Source organism: Macaca mulatta, chromosome 10 (assembly GCF_049350105.2).
Source record: "Macaca mulatta isolate MMU2019108-1 chromosome 10, T2T-MMU8v2.0, whole genome shotgun sequence".
Classification (NCBI taxonomy): domain Eukaryota; kingdom Metazoa; phylum Chordata; class Mammalia; order Primates; family Cercopithecidae; genus Macaca; species Macaca mulatta.
Genome location: NC_133415.1, coordinates 99,874,994 through 99,898,346, shown reverse-complemented (window position 1 = coordinate 99,898,346; position 23,353 = coordinate 99,874,994). Strand labels below are relative to the sequence as shown.

At 44.1% G+C, this 23,353-nt stretch overlaps 1 protein-coding gene across 4 annotated transcripts in view; it reads right to left on the bottom strand.

Moving 5' to 3' along the window:
- EYA2 (EYA transcriptional coactivator and phosphatase 2) overlaps positions 1–23,353 on the bottom strand; it is a 299,580-nt gene that overhangs the window by 96,059 nt on the left and 180,168 nt on the right. For all 4 annotated transcript variants that reach the window (XM_015148889.3, XM_015148890.3, XM_077951904.1 and 1 more), the window contains 3 exons: positions 22,405–22,472; positions 20,248–20,425; positions 5,198–5,340 (listed from right to left, as the gene is read on the bottom strand). In XM_015148889.3, the coding sequence (XP_015004375.1) occupies positions 5,198–5,340; positions 20,248–20,425; positions 22,405–22,472 (389 nt within the window). The remainder of the gene's footprint in view (positions 1–5,197; positions 5,341–20,247; positions 20,426–22,404; positions 22,473–23,353) is intronic.

Sequence of the window (23,353 nt, the reverse complement as noted above, 5' to 3'; positions counted from 1 at the left end):
AATATGCCAAGTCCTAACTTATCTGAATTCACTGAGGTTGAACTTAGAAAATTAAACTTAGAAATTTCAGTAATAGAATTTTTAAAAATCAGCAAATATTTTCAAATTTAGTGCAGGCTCCCTTACTTTATCCATTAAATCCCTTCTGAAAAAATCCATCCCTTTCTCCCACTACCTCACCATCCTGGATTCTGAGTGGGTAAGTTCCTGGTGGCCATTCTGCAGGTGACCTTATTCCCTAGGCCATCATGGTGCAGACCAGGGTGCGTTCTTAACCCTGGGTGGGTCAGAGACATTTTTTTTTGCAATTTAAAATTGGGGCTAGGAAGAAAGTAATTGTCTTTTGGGGAGCGCTATTGGTGGCCAAGTTTAGCCATGTGATCTGAAGGGGAGACAAGGACAGTGTAAGGTACATGGACGTGCTTTGGTCAAGGACTAGGCTGAGACGGATATCCAGGCCTGCGTGACTCAGCGAGTTTGGTGCGCAGGCACACACCTCCGCTTGTTAAATAACCTGTTTGTGTAAGTTCATACTTGGCTTGCAGTCACTATTGCCTGTAGAAGATATAATTGCCCTGCTGACACTGTGCACAGGGCATGGCTCTTGGCTCAGCGTGGCTCAATGTGGCTCTTGTGCAGGCGCTGGTGCCGAGAGAGGGAAGGAAGCTACTGGCCCCTGTAAGGGAGAATGACTGTCTTGCAGATGGACAGAGGGGAGCCACGGCACAGCTTGCTGTGCTTAAGAGCTGCTTAAGAGCCAAAGCAGACAGCCGAGATAAATAAAGGTGGACAGTGTGAGAGAGCTAATGTGAGAAAGCTGCTGATGACAAAGCTGCTAATAAAACTACATTTCACCTGCCTATGGCCCCGAGTGTGCTTTCTGCCCATCCACCCACTCCCCTTGGACTTCAGCATGGGCTGGACCCAGACCCTGGGACCTGACAGGCAGTCTGCAGAGACAAGAACAGAGGGTGAAAGATACAAAGAAACGAACACTTTACCAGGACCTGGTTTCATTGGGAGCAGAGGGAGAGGAGCAGTGAGGAGGCCCAGAGGAGAGCTGTGTCCAGTAACTAGTGCATGAGGGCACCGCCAGGACACTATGATTTGGGAGTTCTGTCACCTTCACTGTGGCACGTGGGAAGAGAAGAAATACATGCAGTTTCTTGCCCCTGTCGCCCTGGCTGGTTCCAGTGCCTCGCTGATACTCTACTTTACTTCTGCCCTTAAGTTCTAAGAGAGGCCCTGCATCCTTAAAACAAATTCTGCTTTTTCACCTAAGCAGCTCAAGTTGGTCCCTGGCACGTGCAGCTGAAGGATTTTAACTAATACGTGCTCAGAATTTTCCTCCTTTCCACTTCTACATAATTTCTCTCCTGTGGGCTTCAGTCATTAGCAAAACAGCCAAAGACTTAAGAGGTGTGACCCAAGCAAACCCTCTATGATGACATTAAGCACAGAAGTGAAACACAGCTCACACCTTTTCAATAGTTCTTGCCCAGTGGTACTTATGCCGAAATCGAGAAGCAGATGTTTCCAGAATAATATCACCCTATAATCCCTGACTTCCATGCCATAACCCTCTCCACCTCTTTCTCAGTTTAATGGGAAAATCTCTCTCTGCCCCTGCCGTTCCCCTACGGAGAGCAGAAAACACGTTAGGTGACTGAATGATTTTCTTGGGGGGATGAAATATTATGTATGTGTGACTGTGTTTTCGAAGCTCTGCAACTTCAAGCTGGTAGGAGATCCTAGGAATATGGGAAGGCAGACAGCAAGTACAACCTGACGCCAATACGTTTTCTTTCAGCCTTTTGCAAAGGCCTAAACCCACTGAAGGGACTGTGCAAAAATCTCTATTTGGGGGAAGGATGGAGCTTTAAGAATAAGGCAAAAGGCAAGAACAGAATTCCCTGGACTGAGAATGGCCCCAGGAACAGTGGGAACACTTGCTCTGCACCAGGTCTCTAGCATGGATCAAGGCTGCTGGTAGACCTCAGGAGGCTGACCAAGTATAGGGCACCAAGCATGATGTTCAGGATATTTAATACCTTCCAGGGTGATTAGAACCCACCCAAGCTATAAACAACTGCGACAGGTGAACTAGGGACCACTGACTAAATATCAAATGCCCTGGACATGCTGAAGTCAGCATGTGTTGCTTGGAGGCCCCGGTCCCCACCCCTAGCTTCTATCCTCAGGGCTTCTGATAAGAGCATCCTAGTTTTCCTTCCCCATTGTGTGCTATTTTGGTGGGGCTGTCAATTAAGGGGCAAGTATAAGACACAAGCTAGGCCACTGGGATGCTGTCTCCTTGGAATCGGACACTGAAGGACATGGCATGAACTCTAAAATAGTTTGTTTTCTGGCATTCCTAGATTTCTCAACAATGTCTTTGTTACTTTCTTTCTAAACTTGGTTTTATGGCCTCCTCTCATTGTCCTTTCCTAGTAAATTCATTTTTGCTTAAGTAACCAGAACTGGTTTCTTTTTTTTTTCTTCTGTTTTTTTTTTTTTTTTTTTTTTTGAGATAGGGTCTCAATCTGTCACCCAGGCTGGAGTGCAGTGGTGTGGTCATGGCTCACTGCAGCCTCCACCTCCTGGGCTCAATCCATCCTCCCACCTCAACCTCCTGAGTAGCTAGGACTACAGGTGTGTGTCACCATGCCTGGCTAATTTTGTTTGTTTGTTTTTTGTAGAGATGGCATTTTGCCATGTTGCCCAGGCTGGTCTCAAATTCCTGGACTCAAGCAATCTGCCCACCTTGGCCTCCCAAAGTGGTAAAGGTTCCAGGTGTGAGCCACTGTGCTGGGCCCGGAACTGGTTTCTGTTGCTTGCAACCAAAGAACTGCAGCGAATTATTTCAAGGTTCTCAGGCTCAACAAGGATTTCCATACCCATTGTATAGCATGGAAACACCAGAGAGTGGCTGGACTTTTAGTGACGACTGCAGGCTTTGACAGTGAAGGCAGCAGTGGTCACCCAGCCACACTGGACGTCAGAGGCTGGTCTGGTTTCTGAGACCACTTGACCTCCTGGATTCTCATATAGTCCTGGGAGTGGAACGTCCCTAATAATGAAATGAAATTTCTTATCATCGGGTGGGGTGGGAACTCAGCGTTAAAATTACATTGCTTTTTAAGGAAATGACAAAGATGATATTTCTCAGTGTGTCTGAGTTTGTGGCTGAGCATTGCAGCTGCCCCATAAAGTATACAGATTATAAATAGGGATGTGACTCTAGTGCACTTGAATTGCCTGGCACTGACAACCTACCAAGACACCCAGCACACTCAGGCCAGCAACTGACTGCCTTTCTTCTTTCTTTCTTTCTTTTTTTTTTTTTTTGAGACGGAGTCTCGCTCTGTTGCCCAGGTTGGAGTGCAGTGGGACCTCGGCTCACTGCAAGCTCTGCCTCCTGGGTTCATGTCGTTCTCCTGCCTCAGCCTCCCGAGTAGCTGGGACTACAGGCATCTGCCACCATGCCTGGCTAATTTTTTGTATTTTTAGTAGAGACGGGGTTTCACCTTGTTAGCCGGGATGGTCTCGATCTCCTGACCTCATGATCCGCCCGCCTCGGCCTCCCAAAGTGCTGGGATTACAGGCTTGAGCCACCGTGCCCGGCCCTGACTGCCTTTTTCAAAGAAGCATAAACCGGTGAGTTTGCTTATTTTCCTCCCTTGATAAGACAATAGTAGCTTACTTCTGGTTTTGGGGCATCCATTTTGCCTATTTCTACTGGTACCCTCCCCTAGGCATGCTGTTTTGTTTTTGGGAAAATGTCAGTACCCGGCCAATAATACTACACTTGCATAACAAATGAGAAGTATAGAGATCTAATGTGCAACACAAGAATTAGAGTTGATAAAGTTTTATTGTATTAGGGATTTTTGTTAAATAAGTAGATTTTAGCTGCTTTTGTCAGACAGAAAAAGTAACTTTGTGAGATGGTAGACTTGGTAATCTGTTTCATGATGATTATCATCTTACTATCTGTATGTATCCTATAGCATTCTGTTGAAAACCTCATGTATACCTGATTAAAAAAAAAAAAAAAAGTCTGGCTGTGGTGGCTCACTCCTGTAATCTCAGCACTTCGGGAGGCCGAGGTGGGTAGGTCAGTTGAGGAGGGCAGGAGTTCAAGACCAGCCTGGCCAACATGGTGAAACCTCATCTCTACTAAAAATACAAAAATTAGCTGAGCATGGTGGTGTGTGCCTGTAATCTCAGCTATTCAGGAGGCTGAGGCAAGAGAATCGCTTGAACCTGGGAGGTGGAGGTTGCAGTGAGCCGAGATTGCGCCACTGCACTCGAGCCTGGGTGACAGAGCGAGACTCCGCCTCAAAAAAAGAAAAAAAAAAAAAAAAAGACTGGAGCATCCCTGACCACTAGTTCTCAGCCTCAGCTGTACACGGGAGTCACCCAGGGAGTTTTAAAAACACTGATGCCTGGCCTCCACCCTCAGGGAATCGGATTTAATTGGTCTGAGGTCCAGCTTGATAATGAAGGTTTCTCAAAGCCCCTATGTGACTGCCGTGTGCAGTCCAGGTTGAGAGCCCTTTCTGAGAAGTCAGAATTCCAGAAATAGAGGCCCACTCATTTGAACCAGCCTCCACAAAGATCAATTTCTAAAGCCTATTGAGTCCCCATGGAGAACGTTTAAAACTCCCCTCCGCCCCCTGGTTCCTCCAGTGAGTCTTTTCAATTGGTCTGGGATGCTGCCAGGGTACCTGTTTTTTAAAGAGCATCCCAGATGATTCTGCTGTGTAACCAGGGTAGAGACCCATTCTAACCCAGCTGGAAGGTCGGAGGCCCATTCTCTTCTTTATCAGGGACTCTCAGAGCGTGGTCCTCAACCCAGAGCATCAAAATCACCTGGGGGCTTGTTAGAAACAAAAATTCTCATGCTCTGCCCCAGATCTACTGAACTGGAAACTCTAGGGCTGAGGCCCAGCAATCCCCGATTTCAAATGCACCACCCCCCAGGTGATTCTGATGCTGCTTCAGTTTGAGAACTGCTCTTCTGTCCTGGCCCCAGGGCTATCTGCTTGGACAACCTCATGCTTCCCTGCTCGTGCTTTGTAAACACAAAGGGCGATTCTCCCCCACGTACTTGGAGAAAACTCTGTCTCCACTCTTGTTCGGGCCTCAGATGGAGATTACATTCACCAAGTCACACACAGGCCCTTTGGATTACCTCAATCTCATTGTCCCCTGCCGGGGATGGGTCACTGCTCCTCTTAGACCGGCCTCGGAGCTTCCCGTCGGAGGCCCGGTGCGGCCTGTCTGTGTCTCCCTCTTTCGCTGGCGTGGAAGGTCCGTTGTGTGCGTTGTATTCACCTAGGGTAAGACGGGGAATCATGGACAAATCAGCAGCTTTGCTGGGTGTCTCCTCCTGGGAAATATCCCACCAGCTTCATCTAGCTCCAGAGCACTGGGTTCCAAGGCAGCACCAGAGGCAAAGACCGCGCAGGATGGAAACTTCTTGCAAGTGCCTTAAATTGCCCATTGGTGACCTTCATTATCTTTCATCCATCCAACAGACACTTGGTCGGCGGGCACAGCTCCAGGCAGTGGGATTAGGTCCTGGTTCTCAAAGCGCTTCAACATTAGTTGAGAGGAGAGAGCCATCAGACACATCAACAAGCAAGCATACACCAAGCCCGGGAGGGAAATGTGCCACAGAGAATTCACAAGTCAGGGGGCCTGGTGTGGTGGCTCACGCCTGTAATCCCAGCACCTCCAAGGTGAGAGGATCGCTTGATTGCTTTGAGACCAGCCTGGGCAACATAGCAAGACCCTGTCTCTACAAAGTATAGAAAAGTTGACCTAGTGTGGTGGTGCATGCCTATAGTCCCAGCAACTCGGGAGGCAGAGTAGGAGGGTCGCTTGAGCCCAGGAGTGAGAGGTTGCAGTGAGCTATGATAGCGCCACTGCACTCCAGCCTGGACGACAGAGCGAGGCCTCGTCTCTAAAATCAACCAATCGAGTATTCAGTCAATCAGGATGGGGCAGCGGGGAGTGCTGAGAGGTGACTCATTTATACGGGGCTAGTCAGGGAAGGCCTCACTCAGGGAGTAAGGGAGGGGCCACTGGGGGCTATAATGATGGAGGAGTTACGCATTTACCACTCTCTAAATCTGAAAACCTGAGAATGCCTAGACGAACAGAAGGAGGACAACAGATATTTATCTGTAGCTGAGCATTACACTCTTCTACCTTTAGAAGACTCTTCTCTTTCTGCCCCAGAGGTAAATGGGGGCTGCATGGGAAGGATCCTCTACCTTCCTCTCCCTACTGGGCTCCCTCCATTCTCTATTCTTTTTTTTTTTTTTGAGACGGAGTCTTGCTCTGTCGCTTAGGCTGGAGTGCAATGGCGTGATCCTGGCTCACTGCAACCTCTGCCTCCTGGGTTCAGCAATTCTCCTGCCTCAGCCTCCCAAGTAGCTGGGATTATAGGCACCCACCACCATGCCCAGCTAATTTTTGTATTTTTAGTAGAGACAGTGAGACGAGGTTTCACCATGTTGGTCATGCTGGTCTCGAACTCCTGACCTCAGGTGATCTACCTTGGTGCCTCGGCCTTCCAAAGTGCTGGGATTACAGGCGTGAGCCACCGCACCCCGCCCCTTCTCTATTAAATGCAAGCCTTTTAAGTTTTACCCGCTGAGAGATCTGTCAATCGGAGAAGTAAATGAGATTATAGGCGAGAGCATCTAGCCCAGGCCTGGCAGTTAGGAGGTGGCTTGAATGGAGTTCTGGCTGGACTCGACCCACAGAGATGTGTGGATTAGTGAGAGACGCAGCACAGAATGTGGGCCCTTGCGGCTTCTCACTTCGGGGTGCTCCCGGGTGTGGCTCCACTGAGAGGCTGTCACACTTGTGCCCTCTGGCAATTGTCTAGTGGTCCCAAACAAGTGAAGCAGCACTGTCCCCGACCCAGGTCCCAAAGCCAGCATCAGAGCTGTGTTGCTGCTTAAGCTCAGATGTTTTAAATGCATGGCTTTGGATTGTACTTTACTACCCTTATTTAGTTAGTGAGAGAACTCAGGTTTAGTGAGGTGACTTACTGGCCCATGTGAGTCTGTAAATGAGTGGCAGAGCTAGAACTAAAACTTGGGCCTGTCCTTGTCACTAGAGAGTGACAGAATTGTAAAGCAGTGTGGAACCTTCCAGGACATCCCATCCCATTTTCTCACTTTACAGTTGCTTGGTTTAGCTCCCAAATGTGTCACACAGACGCCATCCTTCCTGCCCTAATTGCCAGTTCTTGGATCATCAGGGGAAAATGACTGTCTAAAAATACTTGGCTAGGGAGAATTTTTCTCTGCCCTGAAAGAACTATTTCCCTTTAAAACCCAAGGGACTGAACTTTGTTTATTTAATATTTATAAAAGCTTCTTAGCAGACTAAGGACCTAATAGGACAAGACACGATTGCGCTGTCAGGATGGCTGGGCGTTTTCCCCTTCCCCAGAGTCTTCAGGATACAGCAGGAGAGATTCCCAAACACTGAGCGAGCAAAGACTTTCCTCTGGAAAAAGAATTTCTTCTCAATTCACAGATGCTGAAGAGCAATGTAAATAAGGTCTTTCCTGGTTCACTTGGTAGTTTAAGGCTACTGGGCTTAGAAAACATTTGTTGACTCCCATTAAAACAGGCAAATATTAAAAAGAGGGGTAAATGCTAGTTATCTAAGAAATGTCTAAAATAAGGTCTGTGTGAAACCAATTTCGCAGGGGTTCCAAAAAAACAAACAAACAAAAAAACCAGGCCTTTACACATTCTTGAGAATGAGGAGTGATATGGTTTGGACTGTGTCCCTGCCCAAATCTCCTGTCGAATTGTAATGCTGAGTGTTGGAGGCAGGGCCTGGTAGGAGGTGACTGGATCATGGGCATGGAGTTCTCATGAATGGTTTAGCACCATCTCCCTCTCCCCTGGGTACTGCACAGTGAGTGAGTTCTCACGAGATCTGATTGCTTAAAAATGTGTGGCACCTCCCCCCGCCCTCTCCTTCTCCTGCTCTGGCTATGTAAGACGTGCCTGCTTCCCTTTTACTTTCTGCCATGATTGCAAATTTCCTGAGGCCTCCCCAGACGCTAAGCAGATGCCAGCACCATACTTCCTGTACAGCCTGAGGAACGATGAGACAATTAAATCTCTTTTCTTTAGCTGGGATTACAGGCACACACCACCATACCCGGCTAATTTTTATATTTTTAGTAGAAATGGGGTTTCATCATGTTGGCCAGGTTGGTCTCAAACTCCTGACTTTAAGTGATCTGCCTGCCTTGGCCTCCCAAAGTGCTGGGATTATAGGAATGAGCCACTGTGCCCAGCCATTAAACCTCTTTTCTTTATAAATTACCCAGTCTCAGGTATTTCTTTATAGCAATGAGAGAACAGACTACTACAGAGTAAAAGTTCAGGGTCACAGTCAGAGATCCACAGGATAGAGCAGTTTATGTAAACCTTTCTTGGAGTCATTTCATTCTTTTTCTTTCTCTCTTTTAATGTGTTTACTTATTTAACAGTGTTACTGAGGCACAATTGACATACAATAAACTAGACATAAAGTACACAATTTCTGAAGTTTTGATGTATGTACACATCTGTGAAGCCATTGCCACAATCAACATAATAAACAAATCCAGCACCCCAAGAATTTTCTTGTTATCCCTTTGGATAATCTCTTCCTCCAGTTCCCCTCCCCAGGCAACCACTAATCTGCTTTCTTTCACTATAGACTTTAGTTTGAATTTTCTAGAGGTTTAAAAAATTGGAATCACATAGTACATATTCTTTTTTTCTGGCTTGTTTTGGTCAGCATAATTGCTTTGAGATTCAGTACATGTGGTGTTTATTGATACTTCATTTCTTTCTTTCTTTTTTTTTTTTTTTTTGAGACAGTCTCCCTCTGTTGCCAGGCTAGAGTGCAGTGGTGAGATCTTGGCTCACTGCAATCTCCGCCTCCCGGATTCAAGTGATTCTCTTGCCTCAGCCTCCTGAGTAGCTGGGATTACAGGCACGTGCCACCATGCCCAGCTAATTTTTGTATTTTTAGTAGAGACAGGGTTTCACCATATTGGCCAGGATGGTCTCGATCTCTTGACCTCATGATCCGCCTACCTCGGTCTCCCAAAGTGCTGGGATTACAGGCATGAGCCACCGTGCCCAGCCCAATATTTCATTTCTATTGCTGATTACTATTCGATTGTATGGATATATCAGAATTTGTTTATCCATTCACCTGTGGGTGGACATTTGGGTTGATCCTAGTTTTCAGTTCTAATAAGGCTGCTATGAACATTAATTCACATATTGTTCTACATGTAAGCATTTTTATCAAGCAAGCTTTCTAGGTCATATAATAAGTAGCATTTAAGTTTTTAAAAAATGGATAGGGCCAGGCGTGGTGGTTCATGCCTGTAATCCTAGCACTTTGGGAGGTCAAGGTGAGAGGATTGCTTGACCCTGGGAGTTTGAGACCAGCCTGGGCAACATAATGAGACCCCATCTCTCCAAAAAATACAAAAATTAGCTGGGTGTGGTGGCACATGCCTGTAGTCCCAGCTACTCAGGAGGCTGAGGCCAGAGGATCACTTGAGCCCAGGAGGTCGAGGCTACAGTGAGCTATGATCACACCATTGCACTCCAGCCTAGGTAACAGAGGGAGACCCTGTCTCAAAAAAAAAAAAAAAAAAAAGAGAGATGATTTATTTTCCATAGTGGTTGTACCATTTTACATTCTACCAGCAGTGGATGAGAGTTCTGGTTGCTCCACATCCTTGCCAGCCCTTGGTATGGTCAGTCTTTGTGATTAAAGCCATTCCAGTGGGTACGTAGTGGTGTCTCATTGTAAACTTAATTTGCATTTCTCTAATGATTAATGATGTTTGGCATCTGAATCATGTGCTTTTGGCCATCCTTATATCTTCTTTGGTGAGGCATCTATCATCTGTTTAAATAGTTTGGCCATTTCTTTATTTTTATTTCTTTATATTTTGAGACAGGGTCTCACTGTGTTGCCCAGGCTGAAGTGTAGTGGCACAATTATAGCTCCCTTAGTGTCAATGTCCCGGACTCACATGATCCTCCTGCCTCAGCCTCCTGAGTAGCTGGGACTACAAGCCTGCACCACAACACCTGTCTAATTTTTGTATTTTTTACACAGACAGGGTTTCCCCATGTTGCCCAGGCTGGTCTTGAATTTTTGGGCTCAAGCACCTTGGCCTCCCAAAGTGCTGGCATTACAGGTGTGAGCCACCACACAGAGCCTGCCCATTTCCTTTTCTTTTCTTCTTATTTTTTTTTTTTTGGAGACAGAGTCTCACTCTGTCGCCCAGGCTAGAGTGCAGTGGTGCAATTCCAGCTCACTGCAACCTCCGCCTCCTGGGTTCAAGCAATTCTCCTGACTCGGCCTCCCGAGCAGCTGGGATTACAGGCACATGCCACCACACCCAGCTAATTTTGTATTTTTTAGTAGAGACGGGGTTTCACCATGTTAGCCAGGCTGATCTCAAACTCATGACCTCAGGTGATCTGCCTGCCTCGGCCTCCCAAAGTGCTGGGATTACAGGCATGAGCCACTGTACCCGGTGTTGCCCATTTCTTTATCAGATTGTTTGCTTTCTTATTATTGGGGTTTGAGCACTCCTTCTATATTCTGAGTACACATGCTTTATTAGAGATATGCCTTGCAATTATTTTCTCCTGGACCATGGATTTCTTTTCATTCTCTGAACAGTTTTAAATTTGTATGAAGTCCAGTTTATATTCTTTTTTTCTTTTTGGATCATATTTTTGGTGTTAGGTATGAGAAATCTTTGCCTAAATCGAAGTCACAAAACTGTCTTCTATGTTTTCTTGTAGAAGGTTACAGTTTTATATTTAACTCTATGATCTATTTTGCATTTTTTTGTGTGTGTCATGTGAGGTATGAAGTATAGATATTCAGTTGTTCCAGTATTTTTTTTGTTTTTTTGAGACGGACTCTTGCTCTGTCATCCAGGCTGGAGTGCAGTGGCATGATCTTGGCTCACCGCAACCTCTGCCTCTCAGGTTCAAGGGATTCTCCTGCCTCAGCCTCCCAAGTAGCTGGGATTACAGGTGTGCGCCACCATGCCTGGCTATTTTTTTGTATTTTTGGTAGAGACAGGGTTTTATCATGTTGGCCAGGTTGATCTTGAACTCCTGACCTCAGGTGACCCACCTGCCATGGCCTCCCAAAATGCTGGGATTATAGGCGTGAGCCACTGTGCTCAGCCATTCCAACATCTTTTGTTGAAAAGACTGTCCTTTCTCCATTTCTCCATTGAATTGTCTTTTGTCAAAAATCAGGTGACCACATACATGTGGGTTAATTCATTTATTTACTTTGGAGATAGAGTCTCACTCTGTCATCCAAGCTGGAGTACAGTGGTGTGATCATAGCTCACTGCACCCTCAAACCCCTGGCTGAAGCAATTCTCCCACCTCACCTTCCTGAGCACATGGGACTGCAGGCACAAGCCAGTGCTTGGCTTATTTTTATTTTTTTGCAGAGACAGGGTCTTGCTATGTTGCTCAGGCTGGTCTCAAACTTCTGGCCTCAAGTGATCCTCCCTCTTCGGCCTCCCAAAGTGCTGGGATTAAAGGCATGCACCACGGCACCCAACCTATTTCTGAACTCTCAATTCTGTTCCATTGATTTATTTGTCTATCTTTGTGCCAATGCTGCATTGTCTTAAGTACTGTGGCTTTAAAATGGATTTTAAAATCAGGTAGTCTTAGCCCTCTAACTTTGTTCTTCTCTACCAAAGTCATTGTGGCTCTTCTAGGTCCTCTGCATTTCCATTTAAAGTTCAGAAATAGCTTGACAATTTCTAAAAAAAAGCCTGAGATGTTGTTAGAGATTGTGTTAATCTTATAGATAAATCTGGGAAAAGCTGGCATTTTAACAGTATTAAGTCTTCTGATTCGTGAACCAGGTATGTATCTCCATTTATTAACGCCTTCTTTAACTTCTCTCAGCAGTTTTATAGGTTCCAGTGTAAAGTCATGCATATCTTTTGAGAAATTTAACCTTGAGTATTTCATATCTTTAAACTTTGAAATAGATCAAATGGCATTTAAAATATTATATTTCCTGTTGTTTCTTGATTTTTAGATATTCACCTAGTACCCTGCTACGCTGCTAAAGTCACTTTTTAGATCTAGTAGCTTTTTCATAGATTCCATCAGATTTTCTACATAGGTGACCTTGTCATTTTATCTCTTTACCTCATGAAGTTTTACTTCTTCTTTTCTTATTTTTAAAAAATTTTAAATTAAGTTAAATAAACATATCTTTGGATGAAATTTATCAGCTGTCTGGGTTAAAATGAGTTCTTAAATATATTTTCAGTAATCATTATTTACATTTCCATGTTACTTAATAATTGGCAGGTTGGGCCAGGCGCGGTGGCTCACGCTTGTAATCCCAGCAGTTTGGGAGGCTGAGACAGGTGGATCACCTGAGGTCAGGATTTTGAGAACAGCCTGACCAACATGGTGAAACCCCATCTCTACTAAAAATACAAAAATTAGCCAGGCATGGTGGTGGGCGCCTGTAATCCCAGCTACTCAGGAAGCTGAGGGAGGAGAATCACTTGAACCCGGGAGGCAGAGGTTGCAGTGAGCCAAGGTCACGCCATTGCACTCCAGCCTGGGCGACAGATTGAGACTCTGTCTCAAAAAAAAAAAAAAAAAAAAAAAATAATAATAATAATTGGCAAGGCACATTTTTTTCTTCCTTCTTCTTCTTCTTTTTTTTTTTTTTTTTGAGACAAGGTCTCGCTTTTTCACCCAGGCTCGAGCACAGTGGTGAAATCTCAGCTTGCTGCAACCTCCGCCTCCCAGGTTCAAGTGATTCTCCTGCCTCAGCCTCCCGAGCAGCTGGGATCACAGGCGTGTGCCATCACGCCTGGCTAATTTTCGTATTTTTAGTAGAGATGGGGTTTCGCCATGTTGGCCAGGCTGGTCTTGAACTACTGACCTCAGGTGATCTATGAGCCACCATGCCTGGTGTTTTTATTTCAAGTTTCACAGCAACCCTGCAGATGATGATGATAATTTTTAAATTGGACAAATAAAAATTGTGTATGTTTATGATGTACAACATGTTTTGATATATGTATATATTGGGGATGGCTAAATCAAGCTAATTAATGTTCACATATTTATTTTTTAATTTTACTAAAAACACTTAAAATCTACTCTCAGCAAGTTTCAAGTATGTAACACTGATACGGTCTGGCTGTGTCCCCACCCAAATCTCATCTTGAATTGTAACTCCCATAATTCCCACATGTCATGGGAGGAACCCGGTGGGAGGTGACTGAACTATGGGGGAGGGTCTTTCCTGCACTGTTCTCGTGATAGTGAATGAGTCTCATGAGATCTGACGGTTTTAAGAAAACGGCAGTTTGCCCGCACAAGATCTCTCTTTGCCTGCCGCCACCCACGTAAGATATGACTTGCTCCTCCTCCTCTTCGAACACGATTGTGAGGCTTCCCCAGCCACATGGAACCGAATTCTCCATTAAATCTCTTTCCTTTGTAAACTGCTCAGTCTCAGGTATGTCTTTATCAGCAGCATGATGATAGACTAATACAATTCCTTATTTATTAACTATAGTCACCATATTGTACAATAGTTCTTCTGAAATTATTCTTACTGAAATTTTGTATCCTTTGACCAATGTCCCCTCTTCTCCCTCCCTCATTTCTTTCCTTCCTTCCTTCCTTCCTTCCTTTCCTCCTTCCTTCCTTCCTTCCTCCCTTCCTCCCTCCCTCCCTTCCTTCACCTGATACCTGTGGTAAGAAAGTATGTCTTCTTTTCTAATGCAGGCATTTCATGCTATAAATTTCCCTTTAAGTACTGCTTTAATGACATTCCATAAATTTTGATATACTTGTTTTCATTTTCATTCAATTCAAAGTGCTTTTTAATTTCCCATTGATTTCTTCTTTGACCCATGGGTCATTTAGATGCATATTATTTAGATTTTGAAGATTTAGGAACTTCCCAAAAATCTTTCTGTTATTTATTTCTAATTTAATTCCACTGCTGTCAGAGAACATGCTTCGTATGCCTTGATTCTTTTAAAGGTACTGAAACTTGTTTTATGGCCCAGAATATATTAATATTTATCTTGGTAAATGTCCCATGTGCACTTGAAAAGAATGTGTATTTGCTGCTGTTGGGTGAAGTGTTCTACAGATTGCCTGTTACATACAATCTTTTCTTTTCATTCCAGATCTTGTTTTCCTCTCCAGAGAAAATGACTATTAACAGTTCTTATTGCATCCCTCTAGAAATTCCTTATGGAATATGAGTAAATATGGGTACTAACCTACACTTAAACTTTTAAAAAAACTCAGGATCACATTACACATGTAATTCTGCCTCCTGTTTTTTTTTTTTTTTTTAACCTATCACAATAGCTCAAAGAGAAGCCCATATTAGCATAAATATATCTACTTTATTCTTTTTAACAGCTGTATAGTATGCCACTGGTGGATGCACCATGATTAATTTAACCTGTTTCCTGTTAATGACATGGTATCCAGGTTGTTTCCAGCCTTTTGCTATGATGTTGCTGCAATAAATATTCTTTTTTTTAAAAAATAAATATTCTTGATGTGACTGACTTAAGGACTTTGAGATGGGGAGATGATCCTGGATTCTCTGGGTGGGCCCAATGGAATCACAATAGCCCTTAGAGGGGGTGAGGGGCTGGAGTTAGAGAAGGAGATGAGACAATGTAAGTAGAAATTGGAATGATGCAGGATCATGAGCCAATGAAGGCGGGTGGCCTCTGTGGGTAGAAGGGCAAGGAAGTGATTCTCCTCTGGAGCCTCCAATAATATAACCCTGCTGATCCCTTGATTTTAGTCCAGTGAGAGCCATGTTGCATTTTTTACCTCCAGAACTGTAAAATAATCACTGTGTTGTTTTAAGACACAAAGGTCATAATAATTTGTTACAGCAGCAAGAAGAAACTGATACAGTGTCCAAACATTTCTGATTGTACCATACTCATCAGCAAAAAATTTTCCACTGCACAGATTCATCATATATATTGTAGAGCAAACATAAACAGAAATTGAAAAGGATAAAGGGGATACAAGAAGTTTCAAAATGTAGTTTTGTATGTATTTATGTACTAACAGTACAAAATACAAAACCCTTGTGGTTATCACTAAAATTATTTGCATAATAGTATTAATAAATTTTTAATCAGAGTGAAAAAATAAATATTCTTTTTACTTAAGTGTTTGTACCTAGGTCAAAGTTTATCTTTAGGATAAATTCTCAGATGTTGGATAGTTGAGTTAAAAGGGGTATGCATTTTAAATTTTGTTAGATGTTGCCAAATTGCATGGAAGAGCCTTCCCAATTTCTTCTTGAGAGATTAAAAAAATTCTTCTTCTATTGCCAGAGGAAGTTGATCTTAGAAGTTAAAAAATCCTTCAACTTCTTTTTAGATAATTTGTATCATACTTAAAAATGTAAAAAGAAAAAAATCCTTAAGGAACCAATGATTTGGCTTTTCTCTTGAGTAACATGAGATGTTCAGATTCCGCCCTCTATATCAGCAAATTGCCCTGTAATCATCTGCAAATTGTTGGCACTTCACACACACATTAATGCATGTCAATGCAGAGTGTCCTGGGGCGGGGATGGGGTGGGTGGGGAATGTGAGTGGTGGGAGCACCAAAATACTATATCCAGGCAGTGCACAGAGTGAGTGTGATCTGTCAGTAAACCTCTAGAGCCTCTGGAGTTTGGAACCAACCACTCAAGGATATCCTGGATAATTTCAAAAGTAGAGTTTTTATGGGAAATTAAAAAAGAGTGCATGAATATGTGTGCGTGCGCGCATGCATACACACATATGCTTAAATTCCCTTCCTTTACAGTGAACACTAGGAAAAAGAGGCAGAATTCCTCAGCTACAGCTGACCATTATTTATGTCATTAGATTTTATGTCAGCTTGTTAGACACACAGTAAAAACCATCTCAACCACTTATTGTTGAACCTTAGATCAAGGGATAAAGTAAGAACAGGGGGAAACAAGACAGAAAAATTTCAGAGAGACACAAGGAGCCTTTATGTTCACTCCTGATGGGAATAAAGAGAACCTTCCCACAAAACTCAAATTCTGGGGAAGTAAGTTTTTCGTTTGCCATTCAGTTCACCATTGAATTATCGATGGATTGTGGCATCTACTTGATGATTTCCTGCTTATAGTTCCTCTCTGCCCTAATTTCTCATCAGTGTTTTGTTTTTTTTTCTCCTTTGTTGAAATGAGATTGGAAAAACCACATTCTGAAAATCGGGATGGCCAAAGATAATTTGAGATCATGACAGAGAAAAACTTTGTTAAACTTCAAACTCTTCAAAGAAAGTTATTAAATAGGTACTATGCATCATTAAATATTCTGGGATGGGATCACAATGACCAAAATCAATGTTGAAGCTCTAAACCTTTTAAAAAGTTGACTTTATTTTTATTTATTTATTTATTTATTTTTTGAGACGGAGTCTCGCTCTGTTGCCCAGGCTGGAGTGCAGTGGCGCGATCTCGGCTCACTGCAAGCTCCGCCTCCCGGGTTTACGCCATTCTCCTGCCTCAGCCTCCCGAGTAGCTGGGACTACAGGCGCCCACAACCGCGCCTGGCTAATTTTTTTTGTATTTTTAGTAGAGACGGGGTTTCACCGTGGTCTCGATCTCCTGACCTTGTGATCCGCCCGCCTCGGCCTCCCAAAGTGCTGGGATTACAGGCGTGAGCCACCGCGCCCGGCCAAAAGTTGACTTTATTTAACATGCTTTGCCATATTGTCTCCATTTGTCATCAAACCAAGGATAACCCACTCACTCCCAGTGATGGAAAATTTAAGGGCTAAAATCAGTAGCCACACCAAGAACCCCAGGAACAAAACAGGTGGGTCTTCCCTATTGTTCCTTTTCTAACAATCAACCAATTAATATTTGTTGATGACTGTCTCCACACCATCGTGCTAGCTTAGCTTCTGCAAAGCCCTACAAACATCAGCAGGTTTCAGAAAAGAAGACAAAGGAACAAAACTCAGTGATACCTACTGACATTCTAATGTATTGCCGCCATGTTATTTAATGTTGATAAGCCAAAACCATCTTGTAAAAGAGAAGATGTGCATAGCAGGTCTGGGGAATGAATGAATGAATCCATAGGCTGGTGCGTTAGTTGCATAGGGATGTTACACACCAAGTTTTGTGACCACAGAGGGGTCAGGACATGGACTCTGTCACATGTTGCTCTTAGCACAGGTGGGATCGATATCAAGGTTGTGGACATTTATTGTTTTTACTCATCCAGTGCCTCTTCTGTCTTCTTGTAGTTACAGTGCTCTTGGTTTTTTGAGGTGATCACCTCTTCCTCACTCTCAGTCCCTGGTGGTTGAGGTGAGACTGACCCCAACTCTAGCTCCAGCCATAGGCATGAGCCCAAAGTCTGCTGCTTCATCCAGCATTCCATTCCACTGACCACAGAGATTGGTCTGGGGATGAGCATGTGATATAAGCTGGGCCAATGGGAGCTTTACTTGGGACTTTTGCAGGAATGGCTAAGAAGGAGGAATTATGTTTGCTGGGGTGGATTAGCAGACAGGATTGAGCTCTTGGTAATTGGTGGCCATCTTTGCCACCATACGGGAGAAGCTTGGCTGAGAATGAAATGAACCCAGGAAAATTCAGAGCCAGAAGGAAGAGAGAGACAAAGTCTCAACTTTATCATTGGAACACCTAGACCTAGCCCTAAACCCTTGAACATCTTGGTTAGAAATGCCTAAAAATTCATTTGTTTTTTCTTAAACTAGTTTGAATTGGATTTTCTATATCTTTTGAAGCCAAAAAATCTTGGCTAATCAAAAGGGTTTCCTAAAACTATTGTGCCATCAGAAACAAACATCCTTAAGGACAACTCTATTAAATGGGCAAAGGACATGAACAGACACTTCTCAAAAGAAAACATACATGCAGCCAACAAGCATATGAAAAAATAATATCACTAGTCATTAGGGAAATGCAAATCGAAACCACAATGATATACCATCTCATACCAATCAGAATGGCTATCATTAAAAAGTCACAAAATAACAGATGCTGGCAAGGTTACAGAGAAAAGAGAATGCTTATACATTGTTCATGGGAATGTAAATTAGTTCAGCCACTGTGGAAAGCAGCCTGAAGATTTCTCAAGGAACTTAAAATGAAACTACCATTTGACCCAGCAATCCCACTACTGGGTATATATCCAAAGGAATATAAATTTTTCTACCATAAAGACACATGAATGTATATGTTCATTGCAGCACTATTCACAATAGCAAAGACATGGAATCAACCTAGGTGCCCATCAATGGTGAACTGGATAAAGAAAATGTGATATATATAAACCATGGAATACTACGCAGCCATAAAAAATAAGATCATGTCCTTTGAAGCAACATGGTTAGGGCTGGAGATCATTATCCTAAGTGAATGAATACAGGAACAGAAAACCAAATACCACATGTTTTTACTTATAAGTGGGAGCTAAACATTGAGTACGCACGGATACAAAGAAGGGAACAATAGACCCAAGGACCTACTTGAGGGTGGAGGATGGAAGGAAGGTGAGGACTGGAAAACTACCTAGTGGGTACTATGCTGATTACCTGGATGACAGAATTATCTGTACACTAAACCTCCGTGACATGCAATTTGCCCATGTAACAAACCTGCATGTGTACCCCCGAACCTAAAATAAAAGTTGAAAGAAAAAAAATGAACATGCTTCAGGATGTTTTGAAGGATTCTGTAATTCTTGAGGACCCTGAGTTGCTATACTTGAACCCCTCTTAGACAAAGAATCAATATTTGAAGGCCTCTGCCCTTCTGTTCTCAAATGAGTTTTAGATAACCTATTCCTGGCTGTGTACGGCCAGTGCATAGCAGGAGTGCTGGTTATGGAGGCCAACAAACTGGGGTTTGGATCCCAGCTCCGCCAATGACTAGCAAGCTCCTTATCATTCTCATCTTCATTGTTCTTATCTAGAAAAAGGGTGGGGATAATATCAACCTGTTTTTGTGAGGATTATGCCTCTCCTTATCGCAGTTTTTAACGAGGTATTTGTATGATTATTCGATTCCTGTCTGCAAAGCTTAACTCTACATTGCACTTTATTTCCCAAACTAAAGGGAGGGCCTGAAATGCAGCAGGTGCTTAACAAATATTTGCTGAATAAATATATAAGTCAGTGATTAGAGAAGATCACACAGGTATATGCTTAGCACGAACCAGATGGGTAATATTTTATTATTTATTTAATTTTTTGAGATGGAGTTTCACTCTTGTTGCCCAAGCTGGAGTGCAATGGTGCGGTCTTGGCTCACTGCAACCTCTGCCTCCCAGGTTCAAGTGATTCTCCTACCTCAGCCTCCCTAATAGCTGGGATTATAGGTGTCTGCCACCACTCAGGCTAATTTTTGTATTTTTAGTAGAGACAGGGTTTTACCATGTTGGTCAGGCTGGTCTCGAACTCCTTACCTCAGGTGATCCACCCACCTCTGCCTCCCAAAGTGCTGGGATTACATGTGTGAGCCACTGCACCTGGCCAGTAATATTATAAATACTACCAGGCTCATCAACTCCAAGGCCTACATGGGTCAGGCAGTAATGAACATGGGGTAAGCTGGCTAGATGTGGAATTGGGTGTGTCCTTTCTAAAAAGAGCAGACACACTTAGTTTTAACCAAGTGATGTTCCTTGGGAATGTGGCTACTATGGCCAGATCTTCTTTCAAAAGAAGCCAGAAAATAGAATTTTTAGGTATTAATAAAATTTTCTGACTTTTAAACACAAATGCAATTAAACACACGCACAAACAGGCCAACAAAACATGTCTGAGAGATGGATTTAGCCCTTGGGTAGCCTGTTTGTTACAACCAGGACCCATATCCGGGTCCCTCCTTCATAGAAGCTGTCAGGCCACATCCATGAATGACCCTTGGGTAACCTGTTTGTTACAACGAGGACCCATGTCTGGGTCCCTCCTTCATAGAAGCTGTCAGGCCACAACCATGAATGACCCTTGGGTAACCTGTTTGTTACAACCAGGCCCCATGTCCAGGTCCCTCCCTCATAGAAGCTCTCAGGCCACAACCATGAATGGCCCCACCAGTGCCTGCACCTACCGGCAAGTGACTCGGAACTCTGGTTGGGGACGTTGTGAGATGCCTCCTGGAGGACGTAGGTGGACGTGGACAGGGGCGAAGGGCAGATGCTGCTGGCCGGGACGTAGGGAGGGTTGTAGGATGAGCCGTAATACTGGGGGTACTGGCTCTGGGGGAAGCCAGGGTAGGAAGGATAGTCCTGGGAAGAGAAAAACAAACCAAGGACATGCGTGAGGAAGCCTTTCTGGGCTCGGGTCGTTGGTCAGCCTGGCTGCTCTGTCAGATCAAAACGGTTTCCTAAAACTTCTGTGCCATCAGAAACAAACATTAGAATCCATTCGAATAAAAGCTCTCTGTGGGCAGGAACTGTCTTCATTTTGGTTTCCCAGAAGCAGATCCTGGGGCAAGGATTCCAGTGCAAGGCGACTGTTTGGAAGGTGAAGAAGACACCAGCAGGGGAGCGGGGAAGTGAGACAGCAGATGCGGGACAGCAGCCTGCACAGGTGCTTCTGTGGTGGTGACCAGAGATGAGCCCTATGAGGAAAAGCTGAGATGGTCTAAAATCCACATCTCAGAACTGCCTCTCCCACAGGTCAAGGGAGTGGAGGGGTTTATACATCAACTTGTCAGTCTTTGAGAGCTGCTCCCAGGGGGCTTTAATTCCCAGGCACTTCCTGCCTGCCCCATGCACTGGTTCTAGAAAAGCCCCTCGGGCCCAGGCATGCAGATGCTGGCACCTGGAGGTCCGCAGGCCATCCTAAGGGATATAGACGTGGCCCTGATGGCACCTATCCTGGTCACTGTTGTATCCTCTGCACCTGAAACAGTGCCTGGTATACGTAGTAACTCAACAAATACTACTGGTTAAATTAATAAACAAATGCATTAACAATTAGGACCACACACACACCCACCCCCCGCATGACACACACACAAACCGAGAAGACCACACCCATACCCACACGACACACACACAAACCCAGGGGACGAGGTGACATTTTATGTTCATGGGGAGGAGGTGCAAATACATGGGGAGGAGGTGCAAATACAGCAGCACCTACACAGCATTAGGGGTCTAGAATATTCTATGAGGGAGTCATGGAGATCAATTCAATAGCTGCCAATCACCTTTGATCAAGCTTTGTTTAAGTAGACCAGGGATTCCAATTCTCCAACAGTCATTGTTTCAAATATCCTGCTCCACTATCACCAAACCAGTGCATCTCAACTCTGCATGGAACTCACAGAATGTTCTGTTTCCTGGGCTCCACCCCAGAGCTAGGAGTCAGAGTTCCTGGGGGTGGGGCAGGGGTGGTCAGTGTTTTTGAAAAACACAGATTTAATGATGAAATGGAGGGTTAGGAACCACATCTTAAAAAGTACTGTTTTATTTACAAGTATTTTATCTATGTACATAGTACATTAGAAATAATGCAAAAATACATGAAACAATTTTTACATTTGCTAAGTTTTAAATTATCTAGATTCTCACTGGAAAGAAATTGTGTGGTCCTCAGACCTAAATATGTTAAATATTCCTAAAGCCCATCTACCCCAGGGTGGTTCTGTTTTAATGGTAGCCTGAAAGCAAGTGAACCTTTTGTTTTGAAATAATTTTAGGTTTACATGGAAGGTGTATACACAGCAGAGTTACTGCACACCTTTAGCTGATGTGAATTCTTAATTCACTTTGTAAGTGACACCAAGAGAATCAAAGTACTAGCCAACATTCACCTACATAGAGTTGACTTTGCTTGATTTAACAAGTATTTATAAAGCCCCCATTGTGCGCTGGGCTCTCACCACTGGGGATGCAGAGGTAAGCAAGACATACGGTCCCCCTTGAGAAGCCCATGGTCTGGTGAAAGACCCACCCATTTGTATTGATATATACCAGATTCAGCAGTCAATGGGTGTCTTGGGCCCAGGTCAAGATGGAGCATACTTGTAGATCTCCATGACATCTCAGGAATCTTCCAACGATTCCTACGTATCTGCCTGTATGCTGTGTCCTTCCAGCGGCCTTTTGCACAATCTAGCTCCTGTAGTCTCCAAACCCGGGGAATAAGAGGCAGGTTCCCAATGGGGATTGTGTGTGTCATGGGCTCTTGGGTGCCTTGATGTAAAGGGAATATTTCCAGAAAGAACTAAGGAAAGAATCGGGAGGGAGCCGTCTACCTGGTGTACACTCCCAAATCCGGCTGCGTTGCCCAGTCCATTTCCTCCTTGATAGAACCCTGTCGTGCCTGTAGGAAGGAGGAACAGGGGTATAGGTTAGGTTTCTTTTCTTTCTTTCTTCCTTTTTTTTTTTTTTAAAGCAGTTTTCATGAACCTCCCTCCATGTGGCTTCAAGGGTGGCAGCTGGGCAGAAGCTCTGGTTCCCAGTAGTAATGCCTCACAGCAGCCTTCCCAAAGCAACCTGGGTAATACTTGTTGACACTGATCCTCCGGCAATGCCTGCCACCAGCATCACCACGGCCTCCTGGGTGCTTCCAAGTGCTTGCTGATGAGACTGTCCTTGTGGCTCACGTGGCCCCTAAGTCTCTGGGTCTTTCTCTGTCCGGATGGCATGTTGGTGGCCCAGACCCAAGAGCCAGATTAGGTTTCTTACAGTCGGAGAGGAACATGTAGGAGGAGGGTGCCACGGACAGGTGGGGTCTTTGAGATCTAACAGTCTGCGATGGAACCTGTGACTTTGGTTACTAAATTTCTCTGAACCTCAGTTTCCCGGATAGATGAGGAAAATAAATGGTGTCCTTTTCAAAGGACTGTGGTGAGAAATAAGTGAGATAGTGCCCACTACCCGGATCCTGGTCCTTAATAATTATGTTTTTAAAAAATTTGAGGCCAGGTGTGTGGTGGCCTCAAATTTCTCTGTAATTCCAATGCTTTGGGAGGCTGAGGTGGGAGGATCGCTTGAGCCCAGGAATTTGGTCATTTAAGTGTTTCACTTTTTAAAGAAATGGCCAAACTGTTTTCCAAAGTGGCTGTGCCATTTGCATTCTCACTAGGAATGCATGAGAGTTCTAGATTCTCCAGCACATGGTAGTTTCAATCTTCTTGATTATGGCCTCTCTAATAGTCTGGTCAACATAGTGAGATGTTGTCTCTACAAAAAATTTAAAAA